Below are 17291 nucleotides of genomic sequence, written 5' to 3' on the forward strand. Positions count from 1 at the left end.
AAAGAAAAAAGGGGGAACATTTCTATTTTTTCTCTTTTCTGTTCCTTTTCCAACATTTCCCCCCTTTTTATTTCCGTTTTACTGCAGAGGAGCTTTTATTGTGGAGCACTCCTTTTTCAAACCATGCTGCTGTGCTGTTTTTTTTATATTTTTCTACTTTTTGCTGTTTTGTCATTGTTTTCTTGAACTGAGAATCTTCTATTATTTACATTTATATCAACATTTTGACTCTTCATCTGAGAAATAGTCTGCTTTTAAACACTAAAGACACCCAAAATTCTTCAACATGGAAGATCCAACGGCGCCCTCTAGTGGAGGCAGTGTGAGTGTACATCTGTAGAGAAAACCACTCAGGAAGTCCAAAATAAATTCAGTAATACTGCTAATTTAGAGAGTTTCATATAAAACTCGAGTCACTACGTCAGTTTAATTAATTCCACAACATTTTCTGATTTTAATTCATTCCTAATCTCAAATAGGAAGGTTTCTTTAATCCTGGTTTGTATTTAAAATTGCTTCAATGATATTTTATTTAAAGAGAGATCTTCTAAACTCTCCAATTTAAAAGACATTAATTAGAAACGTGGTCTGCAGACTCTCGACCAAACACTCTTAACAGGAAGTTTATTTTAATTTAACAGAATTAAAAGGAACAAACAGATTTCATACATTTTAGTGAACCGTGACGTCCCTCGCTCCAAAATGGCCGCCGTCACAGGGGGCAGATCTTGACGCTGTCGGTACTCGCCGTGAACTGGCCCCGGGCGAACTCCAGCCCCACGCCGACCCCGCTGCCCACCCCGAAGGCGGCGTACAGCGGCTGCGTGAAGTTGGCGCGGAAGGTGTGCAGGTGCGTCATGGCGCCGGCCACCTCGTAGAACTCCAGCGTCCCCGCCGAGAGGTCGAGGTAGAGGCCGAGGCGCGGCGAGTACGCCACGGCGACGTCGCGCTTCTCGTTGTCGTGCACGGCCAGGCAGCACGAGTCGGACAGCTCCAGCGCCCACGACTGGGCGTTGTACCCGAGACCCGAGCGCGCCTCCGAGCCCTTCCGGGCCAGCGCGCCGTAGGCCACGCCCACCACGGCGCCGCGGCCGCGCCACTCCGCCTCCCAGTAGCAGCGCTGGCGGCCCAGCGGGGCGCCGCACAGCACCTGCGTCCAGCCGTCGAAGCGCTGCGGCGTGTCGGGGACGGCCTGCTGCGCCCCCTGCAGGCTGGCTTTGGTGTTGCCTTCAGTAAGGACCAGGCGGCGGTGAGCCGTGTTGGGGTCAAGGGTCAAGGTCACAGAGTCTGGGAAAGATATTTAACTCTTGTTATATAGTCAGTTTTTTTAAATTCCCCTTTCTCTTTAATAAATCAAACTTTTCTTTAAAAAAATTTTTTTTTTTCCCCATTTCCCGTTTTGTTTGTTCTGTTTTCTTTTTCTTTAAAAAAAAATTATTATTAAATATTAAATAACAAATCCAACTTTTCCTTGTTCTTTCCCCCATTCTTTGCTTTTTTCTTTTTCTAAAAAAAAGAGAAAAACACTCAAACTTTTCTTTTTCTGATTTTTTTTTACTATTTTCCCATTTTGTTTGTTCTTTTTTCTTTTTCTTTTAAAACATTTTTTATATTAAATAACGAATACAACTTTTCCCTGTTCCTTCCCCCCATTCTTTGCTTTTTTTTTCTTTTTCGAAAAAAAGAGAAAAAACACTCATTAAATAATAAATCAAACTTTTCTTTTTTGATTTTTTTCCACTATTTTCTATTTTGTTTGTTCTTTTTTCTTTTTCTTTAAAAAAAACCGGAATTAATATTAAATAACAAATCCAACTTTTACCCTGTTCTTTCCCCCCCATTCTTCCTGTTTTTTTTGTCTTTTTCTAAAAAAGAGAAAAAACCAAATAATAAACCAAATAAATAAACTTTTTTCAGTTTTTATTACTTTTTTGCCCATTTTCTTTTATCCATTCCTTCCGTTTTTGTTTTTTTCTTTTTCTTAAAAAAAAAAGAATGCTCAATAAATAAATCCAACTTGTTTTCTTTTTTCCCCCTTTCATCTTAATTGCCTTTATAACAAAACATCAAAGTAAAAGCGTTACTTGATCCACAAAGCAGAAAAATGTCCCATAAACACCCTGAATGGCCACTTGTTGGCCGGTGAAACAGCCAGGAGTGATCATAGAGTCATTTTGAGACTTTAGAATAAAGTGCACGTTTCCTTCTTTGGCCACTAGAGCCAGAACATTAAGAACAACCAACACTATCAAAATTAACAATAAATCAGAGCGATCCATTTATATTACGGCTCGTGAATTTCGTTGGATCTATTGAATATTGTTCACTCTGGAGACTCACACTGAAGGAACTCCTCCCTGGCTCGCGGCTCCGGCGCTTGGATGCTGTCGATGCTGATCTCTCTCACTGGGACAAAAAAAAATAAGGTGAAATCAGCATTTTTCTTCACCTTTCGGACATTTTCAACACGAGTCAGCACTTGTTTTGCCGATAACGGCGACTCACGTAAGGGGAAAGCTGGGGGCTGGTTCATGGTCCCCGGTGTGGGCGAGTCCAGGAAGAGTCCAGGGTTAACTGACCAATGAGAGCAGAGCGTGAGAGTGGCTATAATGTGTCCATTTGACAAATAAACACAGACGTCTTACTTTCTGTGGGCGTTTCTGGAACTGCAGCCATTCCCCCTGGAATCACATTGATTATTGGTGTTTGTTGGGCTCAAATACGTGAAAATGAAAATAATCCAAATAAAGACGTCAGAGTCACCAGCTGGGGAAGTCAACCTTTCATATGATGTCAGGAAAAGACTGGAAACTGGACAGACATAGTGCCCGAAAGGGACCAAAAATGACCCGGAGACTTACCAAACGGTACAAAATGACCACAAACAAATGCATAATGGCAAAATGTGACAGAAACATTTGCAGGAACAGACGCAAAATGGCACAAAATGACAGAAAAATGTCCCAGAGACTTACCAAATGAGAGAAAATTACCATAAAGGGATGCAGAATGGCAAGAAATAACAGAAAAATGACTACAAAGGGATGCAAAGTTGCACAAATTGACCGCAAAGAGTTGCAAAGTGGCACAAAATTACTGCAAAGGGTTGAAAATGGCACAGAAGGGATGCCAAATGGCACAAAATGCTCACAAAGGGATACATAATGGCTGCAAAGGGATGCAAAATGGCACAAAATGACTACAAAGGGATGCAAAATGGCACCAAAAAATTGACCGCAAAGGGATGCAAAGTGGCACTAAATGACCACAAAGGGATGCAAAGTGGCACTAAATGACCACAAAGGGATGCAAAGTGGCACTAAATGACCACAAAGGGATGCAAAATGACACAAAGTGACCACAACTCATACAAAATGTCCACAAAGGGATGCAAAATGTCCACAAAGGCATGCAAAATGGCCACAAAGGGTTGCAAAATGACACAAAATGACCACAAAGGGTTGTAAAACGACACCAAATGAACGTAAAGGGATGCAAAATGGCCCAACATGACTGCAGAGGGTTGCAAAATGGTGAGAAGAGACATGCAAATTACCAAACTAATGCAATATGAAGAAACAAGAGAAAAAATGACCACAAAGGGATGCAAAATAACATTTAGAGACAGAAAATAGACTGAAGTCACGTAAAATGAGAAGTGATGGAAAAATGACCTCAAGGGGATGCAAAATGGCACAAAATGAGAGAAAATGACAATAAACCAATGCATAATGGCATTAAAGTGACAGAAAAATTACAAACTGATGCAAAAGAGTGGATTAAGGGTGTGGTCTGGCCTTACATGCATTCCCAGCTGGCGTGTTGTTGGGCAGAGCGACCGGGGCGGCGGGCGAGGCCGGGGTGGTGCCCCGGCGATGCGAGCGGAAGATACTGGTGATGGACGCCATCCGACTGAAACCTGGATGGATCGGGAAGATATGAACTAAATTCCATGTCTGCTCCTGCCACATGGTGGCGGTAGATAGCAGACTAGGAGCTTGCCTCCAGTCGGAGCCGGAGCCGGAGCCGGAGCCGGAGAGGCTGGAGTCACGGTGACTGGGATCGGAGTGGTCGCCGCCAGGGAACCCTGGTTCTGACTGGACCGGCTCCATTGGGAGTCCCTCCGGCTCGGGGTGGGACTGGACCGGCTCGGGGTGGGACTGGACCGGCTCCATTGGGAGTCCCTCCGGCTCGGGGTGGGACTGGACCGGCTCTCCCTCGACGCTTCACGAAGACGAGAAACGAGATGACAGATCTACACGTGACTCAATAAGGAAGAGGTGATGAGGAAGTTGGTCTACCCGACTCTCTGTCCTCTCTTCTCTGTCGCTCCCGCGGTCTGGGTGAGTGTGTGTTTCCTTTGTCTGCAAACACACACACACACACACACACACACACACACACACACACACACACACACACACACACACACACACACACACACACACAGAGACACACACACACACAATGTCATCCATGTGTGGTAAAATGACCACAAGAGAAATGTAAAAAAATAAGAGAAAGTTAAAAAACGAGCTCAAAATAACTCAGAAATATCACTAATATCCGAAACAACCACACAAAGTTCAAAAACGACAACACAGAGTTCCAAAACGACCACACAAAGTTCAAAAACAACCCCACAAAGTTCAACAATAACCACAAAGATCTCAAAAACAACCACACAGAGTTCAAAAACGACCACACAAAGTTCAACAACAACCACAGAGTTCAACAATAACCACAAAGGTCTCAAAAACAACCACACAAAGTTCAACAACAACCACACAGAGTTCAACAACAACCACACAAAGTTCAACAATAACCACAAAGATCTCAAAAACAACCACACAGAGTTCAACAACAACCACACAAAGTTCAACAACAACCACACAAAGCTCAACAACAACCACACAAAGTTCAACAATAACCACAAAGATCTCAAAAACAACCACACAAAGTTCAACAACAACCACACAGAGTTCAACAACAACCACACAAAGTTCAACAATAACCACAAAGATCTCAAAAACAACCACACAGAGTTCAACAACAACCACACAGAGTTCAACAACAACCACACAAAGTTCAACAACAACCACACAAAGTTCAACAACAACCACACAAAGCTCAACAACAACCACACAAAGTTCAACAATAACCACAAAGATCTCAAAAACAACCACACAGAGTTCAACAACAACCACACAGAGTTCAACAACAACCACACAGAGTTCAACAACAACCACACAAAGTTCAACAACAACCACACAAAGCTCAACAATAACCACAAAGATCTCAAAAACAACCACACAGAGTTCAACAACAACCACACAGAGTTCAACAACAACCACACAGAGTTCAACAACAACCACACAAAGTTCAACAACAACCACACAAAGCTCAACAACAACCACACAAAGTTCAACAATAACCACAAAGATCTCAAAAACAACCACACAGAGTTCAACAACAACCACACAGAGTTCAACAACAACCACACAAAGTTCAACAACAACCACACAAAGCTCAACAACAACCACACAAAGTTCAACAATAACCACAAAGATCTCAAAAACAACCACACAAAGTTCAACAACAACCACACAGAGTTCAACAACAACCACACAAAGTTCAACAATAACCACAAAGATCTCAAAAACAACCACACAGAGTTCAACAACAACCACACAGAGTTCAACAACAACCACACAAAGTTCAACAACAACCACACAAAGTTCAACAACAACCACACAAAGCTCAACAACAACCACACAAAGTTCAACAATAACCACAAAGATCTCAAAAACAACCACACAAAGTTCAGCAAGGACAACACAAAGTTGGAAAATGAGCTTAGGACACAAAAACACCAAAAGAAAATCACCACTAATTTCCAAAATGACCACAAAAAAAAGACACAAACTATCAGAAGTGACCCCAAAAAAATGCCTCAAAACAGTTTTTTCTTCACTAACATCAACTAATTGCTTCTGATTGAACGGATCCTGAACGTCTTAAATAATGCTTGAAAACATCAAATTAAATCTGTAAATATTTAGAAGGTTGTGTAACAGACTGATTTAAGGTTTAGAAAGGGAGACATTATATCTTCTCTTCTGCTCCTTTTCATTCAAAATGTGTTGAATTGGAAGTTTTGTTGTTCAGACTGTTTTTGTTTTTTTTTACTTTTGAATGAAAATGACAACAAACAAATGAAAACTCACCTCGTGCTTGATCTCTGCTCCTCACGTCAGGACTCCTGTTGCCGATACCTGGACCAGAGAATACCGCCGTCACGTGATAAAACGTTTTTTACGAATATGAAGAATTTAAAATCTACCAAGTCCTCGTCGTTCGGCGTGCCGTCCTCCCACCGAGATGTTGGGCGAGGCTGAGGGAGAGGACAGGAAGCGTCGTTTTATTTTAAAGACATGAAGGAAGAGCGATCCTGGGCCGTCTCTCGTCCGGCGGCGTTTACCTTGCGGGCGGCTGTTGGCGTTGCGGGACGCGAGGCCGGAGAACACTGGTGGAGGGAGTGTGGAGTTTCAGTGCCTCGCAAAGCGACAAGGAAAGAGAAGAACTCACGTTTGAAGATGCCTCCTTTCTGTCCGCTGCGTCCGGCTGAAACACATCAGGAGCCCGTCGGTCAGAAAGTCAACAGGAAGTTAATCTGAGAGCGGCGGGGGTCCAACTTACAGTCGCCCAGCGTGAACGGGGTGGTGTCGTTAACTGAGGAGGAAGATGAAAGGTGATGGAGGGGAGAAGAACGTGAAGGGGGGAAGGGGGGGGCGACTCAGACCTTGCTTGGTGATCTTCCCCAGCTCCTGGTTGCACAGGTCTTCTATTCGGTCCCGCAGGTTGAGGACGGCGTCTCGGACCGGCTCGAAGGAGGCGTCGGGGTCCACCTGCACGGCGGGGAGGCGTCCGGCCTCGAGGGGCGTGGCCATGGAGTCGCAGGTCTACCGGGAGAAAACGATTTTAAACCCCACCGCCCCCTCCACATCCCGTTTCCACGACGACGAGTGGAACTTTGGCGAGGACTCCACCTGCAGATAGTGGATGTGGTCTTGGCAGCTGGCCAGGTCCTTCATCTCCACGTCCCGCTTCTTCAGCTCCACGATCTCCGCCTCCAGGCCCGCCACCACCTCCTGGGCCTGGCCCAGCTTCTCCAGGCTGGCCTGGTCCAGGACCTCCTCCAGGAGCTCCTGCAGACGCTCCACCGAGCGCTGCAGCTCCAGCAGCGCCCGGCCCACGTCCGAGTGCACGCCGTCCGCCGAGTGCTGCGGAGCGAAAAAACAAACGCGCCCGTCAGCACCTCGAAAGGAAAGACGTCGCTTTAATTTAATCTTAGTCATTTTTTTCCCCCTTCATCTCATAAATTCAAGGTTTTGCTCAGTTAATTGCACATTTTCCGTAACGGAATCGCAGTTTTCTTGCATATTTAATTCAATTTGTAAGCAGAGAGGAAAATATGACCTTTGACCTTTGACCCAAAGTTACCAGCAGGTCTGAATGACATTAGAGGGGAAGTTGTTAGTCACTGTGATTGTTAAAACAATAAAACATGAGGGAGGAGTGGGGGGGGGGGGGGGGGGGGGGGGTTTCCTCAGTCCGTCTGGATTCACCTTCATCCCGTCCATCATCTTCTTCATGTCCTTCAGCTCCTGCTCTCGCTCCTTCAGCCTCTGCTGGTTCTCGGCCTGCAGCTCGGTCAGAACTTTCTACACACACACACACACACACACACACAGTGACGGGTGGCGCCGTCACCACAGGAATGCGGTCAGGAACTGGTTTCCTCAATAGGAAAGAGTTCGTCACATTGAACCGAACAAAAGCCGCCCTACGCGTTCCGGCTCTCCGCGTTCCGGCTCTCCGCGTTCCCCTCCGTCCCTACCTGCCTCTCGTAGCGCTCCGCCTTGGTGGACGAGCACTCGTGGCCCTTGTGCTGGTTGCTGGTGCAAAGCCAGCAGATGAACATGCGGCACTGTTGGCAGTAGAACTCCTGCAGGTACTTGTGCTGCGTGCAGATCTTGTCGGCCATGTTGGCGGTGGGCGCGATGAGCTCGTGCTGCTTCAGGGCCTTCTTGGTCTGGTGGGGCTTGAGGTGGGCCTCGCAGAAGGAGCTCATGCAGGAGAGGCAGCTCTTCGCCGCCGGCCGCCGCTCGCCTTTGCACATGTCGCACGGCACCGCCGAGGTGGACATCTTGGGCCGGGACCGGGACCGGAGAGACTCTCGCACCTCGGACTTGAGGGCGCCCTTGCGGAGCTGCTCCACGGCTTCGGCCAGCATGGTGTTCCTGGACAGCGACGGCTTGGGGCAGAAGGTCTGCCGGCACTGGGGGCAGCTGTAGACCCCCTTGGGGTCGTCCTTGCTCCAGTAGTCCTTGATGCAGGCCATGCAGTAGCTGTGGCCGCACGGGATGGTGACCGGGTCGTTGGGCAGGTCCAGGCACACCGGGCAGTTAAACTGCTCCTCCGTCCACAGCTTGGAGGTCATGGCGACGAGCTGGGGGGGGGGTAGCAGACTCTGAGGAGCAGGAGACGTAGAGAGGCTTCAAGAGCCCCAGCAGGTGTGTTTCCTCTCAGGTGAGAGCAGGGAAGAGGGAAAAGGGAGGGGGTGGGGGGGCGGAGCCAGAGTCACCAGGCAGGTCAGGCAGGGCAAACTGGAAGAGGAGGGGCGGAGCCTATCGTCAACCAACCTTTAACGTCAAGGAGTGAGAAGAGAGGAGATCGAAATCCAAGTTTGATTAAGTTTAAGGTGAAATTAGGCTGTGGCAAGAAAAAATGGGAGCTGGAGGGTCATTAGATTTAGAATACATAAATAAATAAATGAATAAATAACTATTTATGAATCTCTATTTTGAGCATACAAACACATACAAAGCATTTAGATGAAAGAAAAGTAGGATATAGATAGGTAGATAGATAGATAGGGATATTTCAACCATACAAACAGTAATAGAAAAAAAAAACATTTAGATGAAAGAAAAGTAGGATATAAATAGACATGATGGACTGAATTCAGGAGATAAGGGGTTTGTTGTTGTTTTTTTTGGTGTGGTCTCGTTTTGCTCTGCTTTGATATGTTTTGTAAAACTTACAAAAAAAAACAACTGCTAAAAAAAGCCAGAAGCGAATTGTACAAAAACCCCCGATGAAATTGGTTAAAATACTGAGAAAGGAAAAAATGGGAAAAGGGGAAAAAAGAAATGAAATTCAAATTAACTGAAAAAGGAATAAAACAACAAAAAAAAATACTTTTAACAAAGAAAAAAGGGAGAAACTGAAAATAAGTTTTACTTTTTAAAAAAGGGAAACAAAAGATTTCAATTTTCAATTAATTGGAATTATTTTCATGTCTTACCCTCAAGTAACCAATTTATTACTTCATGTATTAATTGAGTAAATTTACTTCAATTAACAATTTGAATTCTTTATTAATTCGTTCGTGATTTCTGATTTTTTTTTCTAATTTACTGCTAATAACTAAATGTAATCTGACTTTAAAAAAAAAAAAAAATAGATGACAAAAAAGAATCAAGAATACTTGCTTTAGAGTTTCACTTCAATATCAATCAATAGAAACACCACTCAGACCGTGAAGGCACCACACCACCCCCTGGAGGATGAAGTGAGAATTGCACGCAGTAAAACTACTTGCTCATCGAAAACTTGGTAAAAGTCAAATCAAACACGCACATTTTACTACAAAACATGTTTATTTGTGAGAGGAGAGACAAAAACAAGGAAAAACACCAGATTCCTTTATTATTTCAACAAAAGGTTTGAGGAAAAGAGTTTTCAGCGTCCACCTTTTAAAGTCCCAATTCAGCCTGTTGAGTGAAATCCACATGACGGTTGCCATAGCAACGACGCAGAAAGCAGCAGCGTCACTCATTCAGACCAGCGATCGACGGGCGTTCGGGAAGTGTGGGGAGTCAGTATCTTCTGCGTTTGTTGTTCGGCCCGTCGAAGACGCCCCCTGCTGGACTCCCCCGTCCAAACCCGGGGGCGGGTCCGGGCTGCGGGGGCGGCTGCTGCTGCTGCTGCTTCGGGGATTCAACCTCCGCTCGGCCTCCCATCGACGGCACGCTCTGAGGGTAGCGGTCGGTCCGCTACGTCAGACGAGGAGAGACGAGATGGTTACCGCTCCAAAACAAACAGAGGAAGATTCTAAACCCTCGTTACCACGGCGACGAAGGCAGTGGAAATGCATTTTTTCTATTCTGGAAAACGCCGTCTCCGTGGAAACAACCTAACTTTTGTCAGTGGAAAGGGGCGAAATCGCCACTTATTGAAAACGCTCTGTATCCATGGAAACGGGTTAAAACACAGGGTCAAAACGTTCGCAAAACTTTTGTGAAACGTTTTCATTAGAAACATGCAACCGGGACCCGGGTTTCCGTTACCATGGCGCCGTTGTCCGCGGTCAGCGGCGAGCCGATGTTCCCCGCCCCCTCCGGGCCGCCGGGCGCCGTCCTCCCGCTCGTGGTCATCATCTGAGCCTGGCCCGCCGCCACGGAGCCCGGAGCCGCCTGGCTGAAGCCGTCTGCAACTCACAACAACACAAACAAGTGAAGCCTCGGCCAGAGCAGCTGGGATTATTTGTCGCCGTGGCGAATTGGCCGCACCGGACATGTTGACGGCGCCTCGCAGGCCGGGCTCGCCCGCCCTCACTTCCTGCTCCCTCTGAGAGACGTTCTCCGCGTAGTTGGGCTGCCGCCGTAGCTCCTCCTGCTCGCGGTGCCTCAGCATCTCCTCCTCCCGCCGCCGCCGCTCCTCCTCGTGTCTGCGAAGAGACAAATCGTCTGGTGACGCCGCCCGACCAGAACCGTTCCGCGCGGCAACCGCGGCGTTTCACGGCAACCTCAGCTCGATCTGCTTCCGCCTCTGGAGCTCCTGGTTCCTCAGCTCCTCCAGCCGCCGCAGCTCCTCCTGGCGCCTCATCAGATCTGCACACAAGCGGGCGTTTTCCCATGATGACACAGTTCTTGCACTCCTCGACGAAGAACAATCCACCTGGGCCGGGTGGTGGGGGGAGGGGGCATGGTCCTCACCTTGTCTCATCAGCATTAGCTGGTGCTCGTGCTTGGCCGACTCCAGCTCCGCCTCCAGCTTCTCTTTGGCCTCGCGGATGTTCTTGTCCACCTGCTCCCGCTGCTGCTTGTCCATCTCGTCCAGCGCCTTCCAGCGGGACGAGTACTCGAACTCGAACGTGCCCGGCTGGGCGAACCGCGGCGACTGCTCGCGCTCCCTGCGGGAACGATGGGAGAACGGTGCAGTGCATGTGCCGGGGCGAAAAGGTGGCACCGTGACGCTGCTACGGAAATCCGCCCAAAGCCATTTCTTCACTCACTTGTAGTATCGGGGAGTTTTCTGCAGCAGTTTTTCCGAGAGGCCGTCCTCGTCGTCGAAGTGCTCCGACGGCTCCACGATGGCGGGACACGGCGTGCTGAGGAGGAGGAGGAGGAGGAAACGCGATCAGACCGCAGAGTAAAAGCAAACAGACACACAGGTCGCCGCCTGTCGCGCTCACGTGGTCAGCAGCAGCGCCCCCTCCGTGCAGAGCTCCAGGGCTTTCCGCGCCGCCCCTTTGCTGGCGAACTCCACCATGCCCTTCCCCGTCGGCCGCCCCCGGTCGTCCGTCACCACGACGGCTCGTTCCACTGGCCCGAACTGAGAGAACGCCTGGAGACACACGGGCACACCGTCAGGGCCACAACGCCGCCAAGAGAGACGAGGAGGAGGCGTGCGGCCCGCCGCTACCTGCTCCAGCAGCTCGTTCGTCACCACGGGGAGAAGGTTGCGGACTTTGAGCGCGGCGCCGTGCGTGGCGAAGCGGATCCTGATCGGCCGGTTGTTCAAGACGGTCCCGTCCAGCTCGGCTTTGGCGATCTCTGCGAGCGTCCGACTCTCCTGGAGGGACCAAGACCAACAACCACAAGTGTCAATCCAAGTCTTTGATTGGCAGGTGACAACGCAACTTTTTTTTTTTAAAAGTTCTGTTTCTGGCAGGACAACACAAGTTTTTCTAAATGCTGCGTTAAACACAACTAATGCATGTTTTTAATATCAAACAGCATTTAGGTACGTGCTACAGGTAAAACAAGTTGACCCTTGTGTCAAATTACACCAAATCCATGTGATTTTGCCACAATTATCTTCATTTTAAAACGTGTTTTTAATATAATTGGCAAGTTACATAAGGATGTAACCGATGTAGGTACGTTCGACCAGGTTGATGCCGGTGTCAAATTACGCTCCAGGTGAAGCAGAAGTGACCCACCAGGCGGACGAACCCGAAGCCCCGGTCTGTGTTGATGAACACCTCGTTCACGTCTCCGTACTTGGAGAACAGGTCCTTAAACTCGTCCTCGGTGATATCCAGCGGCAGGCCGCCGACGTAGAGCCGAGCCCGCTGGGTGAACGGCTTCTCCCCCGGCCGCCGGAAGCTGGACAGGTTCAGGGTCATCTCCTCCGGCCCCTCGGAGCTCCCTTCCCCGGCGGCAGCCGCCTCCTGCTCGGCGGCGGGGGACTGCGCGGCGGCCGGGCTGGCTTTGTTCTGCGGGGACTGGCGCTCCGCCGCCGGGGAGTCGGCCTCGGGTTTGTCCGGTGGAGGGGAATCGCTGCTCTGCATGGCGGCTGGCTCAGGTTCCGGACGGTTTATTGTCTATACTAATAACATAAATAAATGAGTCCGGTTCAGCCGAGAGACTCCGAACCTCCCCCCTCTTTATATATGGCCGCGTTTGAATCCACCTCTCGCGAGAGTTCACGGTTTTGTGTTTCTCCAAAACTTTATTGACACAACCAAACACTGTACAGAAACAATAAACGAAGAATACATTTAGTGATTAGCGCTACTTAACTGCAATAAATTGTCTCGCTAATTACAGTAAAAGTATTGGTTTTATTTTAGTTTCATGCAATTTCAATTACAAGCCCAAAAAGTCTTAAGTTAAAAGCCCTAATCAACACGGGATTTGATTTAAGAACACAAAATTACCCAGATGTTATCAGGATCAATCATCATCCTAAAGGACAAATTGAAACATTCCAGGTTTCATAAAATGAAGATTTAATAGGTTAAAATAAATCTTAAGCTTCAAGTTAAGAACATAAGTCACATTCTATTCAACTCTGACCCAAATAGCTACTCAATTTTAATCTTAATATTCCTATTCATCTTCATTTTGTCAATGCAACAGAATACAGAAATTACTCCTTTATAAGCTATTGAGTAGCAGTACAACTGTTTACACGATCACTTCAAGCGGAACAGAAAGTTGTATAAACAAAAACCATTTCTGACCAACTGTCATCTCTAGAGTAACTAGTATTTTAAAGTAATTACCCATGTTGAAATAGGACCTTAACTGGAGCAGTTTATTTAAATTAATTTCACACATTTTAGCAATACTTTCTACCAAAAAAGGATATTTAACACTTTATAGTCTACTTCCAGATTGTTAACCTACGTCAGTGTTTTCGTGACTCTTATTTTGAAAGTCAATCATCCCCTCAGCCATTACAATGTGAAGCACGTCCAGTTCCAAACACACATGTTCCGGCTACACTTTTATTTCAGTATGCAACAGCTGCATCACAGTTCAGACAGGAAGTACAGTTGACAAGCGTTTTTTTTGTGTAAAGACAAGTGTTTAATTCCATCTCTCATGGGAAACATTAAATAGAACTTTTCGTTTTTTTCCAGGATGACGCAACGGGTATATTTTCGTATCTGACATGTTTTACAAACCAAGTGCTCCTAACCACAGAACCACTCATTTAGTTGTTCTCGACGGTTTACGAGTGCTCCTCGGCCAGCTTCTGGGCCTTCTGGACCACCTCCTCGATGGGGCCCACCATGTAGAACGCCTGTTCTGGCAGGGGGTCGTACTCGCCTGGGGAGGACAACACAAACAGGAAGTTAAGCTGGTGGAAGTTCGGCCTCACATAGGAGCGCAGATTGAGTGTCAGACTCACCGCCAAGGATGCTCTTGAAGCCCTTGATGGTCTCCTTGAGGGGCACCAGCTTGCCCATGTGGCCGGTGAAGACCTCGGCCACCTGGAAGGGCTGTGACAGGAATCGCTGGATCTTGCGGGCGCGGGAAACGGTCAGCCTGTCCTCCTCAGACAGCTCGTCCATACCCAGGATGGCAATGATATCCTGCAGGGATTTGTAGTCCTGAAACGAGACGGCAGCCGTCAGTTTCTTGAACGCTCACAGACGGGGTGAAGCAACACCGACGGCGGCGGTCGTCACCTGGAGGATCTTCTGCACGCCGCGGGCCACGTCGTAGTGCTCGGCGCCCACGATGTTGGGGTCCATGATACGGGAGGTGGAGTCCAGCGGGTCCACGGCGGGGTAGATTCCCAGCTCAGCGATGGCGCGGGACAACACAGTGGTGGCGTCCAAGTGGGCGAAGGTGGTGGCGGGGGCGGGGTCAGTCAAATCGTCGGCGGGCACATAGATGGCCTTCAGAGACGGAGAGAAAGTTAGATTGTAGAGTCCTGACTGATGATTTTTTTTTTTTTAAACCATCAGAGCTGAAACGTCACCTGCACAGAAGTGATGGAGCCCTTCTTGGTGGTGGTGATCCTCTCCTGCATGGTGCCCATGTCGGTAGCCAGGGTGGGCTGGTAGCCGACGGCGGAGGGGATACGTCCCAGCAGAGCAGACACCTGACGGAGGAGAACAACACCGCCATTAGCGCACGGTTTAAAACTCCAGCGGCGAGAAGAGAAGCGACACGGACCTCTGATCCGGCCTGCGTGAAGCGGAAGATGTTGTCGATGAAGAGCAGCACGTCCTGACCCTCCTGGTCACGGAAGTACTCAGCCACCGTCAGTCCGGTCAGGGCCACTCTGGCGCGGGCGCCGGGGGGCTCGTTCATCTGTCCGTACACCAACGCCACCTGAGGAGGACACACACCCGAGAGGCGTGAGAGGCGAAGCAGGCGAGGCTCAATTTGACTCCTCCGGGTCTTAAATGGCGCCTCACCTTGGAAGTGGTGTCCTTCAGGTTGATGACGCCGGACTCGATCATCTCGTGGTACAAGTCGTTGCCCTCGCGGGTACGCTCGCCCACGCCGGCGAACACGGAGTAACCACCGTGGGCCTTGGCCACGTTGTTGATCAGCTCCATGATCAGCACAGTCTTGCCGACACCGGCGCCGCCGAACAGGCCTGGAACCACACCGGAACCCGGTCAGCCTTCCACCAAGTCCGCATGGGGAAACTTCTTTTATTTGACGTACGTACCGATCTTTCCTCCCTTGGCGTAGGGGGCCAGCAGGTCGACCACCTTGATGCCTGTGACCAGAATCTCCTGCTCCACACTCATGTCGGTGAACTCGGGGGCCTCAGCGTGAATAGGTGCAGTCCTGCGAGGAAAACAAATCCCCGTTTGAACACCCAGACTCTCGCCAACGACCCAGGATTGACTGAAACTGTGACAGGCGCTCACTGTTTGGTGGAGATGGGACCCCTCTCGTCGATGGGCTCCCCGATGACATTCATGATCCTGCCCAGGGTCTCGGGTCCCACTGGGATTCTGATGGGGGCGCCGGTATCCAGAACCTGCTGTCCACGGACCAAACCCTCGGTACCATCCATGGCGATGGTACGCACTGTGTTCTCCCCTGGAAAAACGCCACAGCACCACAGTCGAGTCAGCGCCAGCTCCTTCACCGGAGTTTATAAGGTTGTAACAGCATGTTGCTCACCGAGATGCTGAGCGACTTCCAGGACCAGTCTGCTCTCGCGGTTGGCCACCTCAAGGGCGTTGAGGATCGGGGGAAGACCCTCGTCGAACTGGACGTCCACCACGGCGCCGATGACGGCCACGATGCGGCCGGAGGCCACGCTGGCCGCTGCGGCGGGCGCAACATAATCTCTACCTGTGGAGAGAAAAGTTGGAAACCGTTAACATGCGATAAGGCAGTGGGAAGAATGGTCTTCTCTCAATTGGAAAGTTGCAGGTTCAATTCCTCGTTTTCATTTTAAAATGCGAAGCCTGCAAGTGGATTGCACGTTGTGTCCAATCACTGCTGCTGGCCCTCACGCACGTGAGCCACAGCTGTGACCTTGTGTTGTTCACAGTAAAAATCCCACTGACCAACACCGTGAAGGGCAGCTACAAGGTGGTTGCTGGTTCGAGTCCCACTGTGACCAAATGTCAGTCATGTCCTTGAACACATTGCAGGCCTCTGCAATGAGGGACATTCAATAAACTTCTCAATGGCAGGTCAGAATTGCAAGTCACGGCGTGATTTTGCATTTTGATCCCGCTGCAATAATGTATTAAAGTAAAAATCAATTGGCATTAATCTTCTCAACGTGACAAATGAATGACGCCGACGGAAAGCTAATGTTGCCTACGGCCCCTCCCTTTAGAGACAAACAAGCACACATGCGTCTTTAATAATAGCATTAATAGTAAAAGCAATGTCTGTTATTGTAATCAAGTGATTTTAATGTGGCTGACGTGGTAGTGTAACCTTGCTATCAAGCTATGCTAACGGGCTGGCTCCGCCTCATGTCATTACACAAAGGTCATCTCTGTTGCAGCACAAATCGCACAGCTTGGGTAACTTCCACCCACAGCAATCATCCATAACACGTCTGTCTTCAAGTTCAAATCGATGTGAAGACGCAGATCAGCTCGAGTGAAGTGCAAACTCGTCGTTTTAATCGCGAGGCCTGCAGGAGCGCCGTAGCTAGCGTGCTGCTATAAGCTAACGTCACCGGTGTCGCGAGTCATTGCGTGAGTCAAGGCCTTTCATAGACAGCAGCGGAGCGTGCACGAGGGACTCACGGGAAAGGACGGCCGGGGATCCGACGAGGGCCTTGAGGGGCTGGGCCCCAGGCTTGAGAGCCTGCAGAACCCCGGTACAGCAGCGTCCCACGGCTCCTAGCATGGTTAAAGATGGCTGAAGGTGGAAGGAGACGGCGGAGGTATTGGATTTATAAAGACTTGAGGCTCCGCCCACACTGCATCTGACGTAAGACGTACAGACACAGAGACGGAGCTCACGTCAGACGCAGCGGCGCATGCGTGCTGAGGTCGCTAAACCCGGTAAACTGCTGACATTCTGCCCTCCATAGAGGAGAGTGAGTCCCAGAGGAGTTTTGACATAGATCATAGTTGTTACCATACAAGTACACATTCATATTTATATATATGTATATTTTTTACACACACAAATTCATACCTATCCAAATTATTATTTATTGAAAATAAATGTACCTTCTGTAATAGGTAGCAGTGGAACCGAATCCTA

The 17291-nt window shown here is 48.8% G+C and overlaps 3 protein-coding genes across 3 annotated transcripts; all 3 read right to left on the minus strand.

Moving 5' to 3' along the window:
• Positions 1–607: 607 nt before the first annotated feature.
• On the minus strand, positions 608–8526 carry trim25l (tripartite motif containing 25, like). The gene is made up of 16 exons (XM_080519588.1): positions 7901–8526; positions 7629–7724; positions 7050–7283; positions 6803–6962; positions 6700–6732; positions 6589–6624; positions 6482–6526; positions 6344–6394; positions 6228–6275; positions 4302–4364; positions 4003–4224; positions 3803–3919; positions 2646–2681; positions 2506–2574; positions 2341–2406; positions 608–1287 (listed from the first exon to the last, which is right to left on the minus strand). The coding sequence occupies exons 1-16, from the start codon at positions 8501–8503 to the stop codon at positions 713–715; spliced, it is 2454 nt and encodes an 817-aa protein (XP_080375714.1). The 5' UTR covers positions 8504–8526; the 3' UTR covers positions 608–712.
• A 1216-nt stretch (positions 8527–9742) lies between these two features.
• Positions 9743–12722, minus strand: pspc1 (paraspeckle component 1). The gene is made up of 9 exons (XM_080519561.1): positions 12293–12722; positions 11773–11922; positions 11543–11694; positions 11363–11458; positions 11064–11260; positions 10874–10958; positions 10638–10795; positions 10416–10555; positions 9743–10121 (listed from the first exon to the last, which is right to left on the minus strand). The coding sequence occupies exons 1-9, from the start codon at positions 12641–12643 to the stop codon at positions 9945–9947; spliced, it is 1506 nt and encodes a 501-aa protein (XP_080375687.1). The 5' UTR covers positions 12644–12722; the 3' UTR covers positions 9743–9944.
• Positions 12723–13567: 845 nt separating this feature from the next.
• atp5f1b (ATP synthase F1 subunit beta) lies at positions 13568–16984 on the minus strand. Its single transcript, XM_080519918.1, has 10 exons — positions 16826–16984; positions 15735–15908; positions 15476–15650; positions 15271–15392; positions 15011–15195; positions 14766–14924; positions 14569–14691; positions 14273–14485; positions 13993–14194; positions 13568–13910 (listed from the first exon to the last, which is right to left on the minus strand). Exons 1-10 carry the CDS (start codon positions 16926–16928, stop codon positions 13813–13815), a joined length of 1554 nt encoding a protein of 517 aa, XP_080376044.1. The 5' UTR covers positions 16929–16984; the 3' UTR covers positions 13568–13812.
• Positions 16985–17291: the final 307 nt, after the last annotated feature.

Source organism: Blennius ocellaris (genome assembly GCF_963422515.1).
Source record: "Blennius ocellaris genome assembly, chromosome: 24".
NCBI classification, from domain to species: domain Eukaryota; kingdom Metazoa; phylum Chordata; class Actinopteri; order Blenniiformes; family Blenniidae; genus Blennius; species Blennius ocellaris.

Bases quoted from the DNA above. Each gene is read 5' to 3' on its own strand.
- pspc1 (XM_080519561.1), bottom strand. From the start codon at position 12,643: ATGCAGAGCAGCGATTCCCCTCCACCGGACAAACCCGAGGCCGACTCC. The intron at 11,261-11,362 runs GTGAGTGAAGAA...TCGTTCCCGCAG, and splicing joins AAAACTCCCCGATACTACAA to GGAGCGCGAGCAGTCGCCGC. The intron at 10,796-10,873 runs GTTGCCGTGAAA...GTCTCTTCGCAG, and splicing joins CGGAAGCAGATCGAGCTGAG to ACACGAGGAGGAGCGGCGGC.
- atp5f1b (XM_080519918.1), bottom strand. From the start codon at position 16,928: ATGCTAGGAGCCGTGGGACGCTGCTGTACCGGGGTTCTGCAGGCTCTC. The intron at 15,196-15,270 runs GTACGTACGTCA...GTGTGGTTCCAG, and splicing joins CGCCAAGGGAGGAAAGATCG to GCCTGTTCGGCGGCGCCGGT. The intron at 13,911-13,992 runs GTGAGTCTGACA...TGTCCTCCCCAG, and splicing joins CTTCAAGAGCATCCTTGGCG to GCGAGTACGACCCCCTGCCA.
- trim25l (XM_080519588.1), bottom strand. From the start codon at position 8,503: ATGACCTCCAAGCTGTGGACGGAGGAGCAGTTTAACTGCCCGGTGTGC. The intron at 6,733-6,802 runs GTCTGAGTCGCC...CTTCCTCCTCAG, and splicing joins GGGGAAGATCACCAAGCAAG to TTAACGACACCACCCCGTTC. The intron at 2,682-3,802 runs GTAAGGCCAGAC...ATGTGATTCCAG, and splicing joins CACGCCAGCTGGGAATGCAT to GGGGAATGGCTGCAGTTCCA.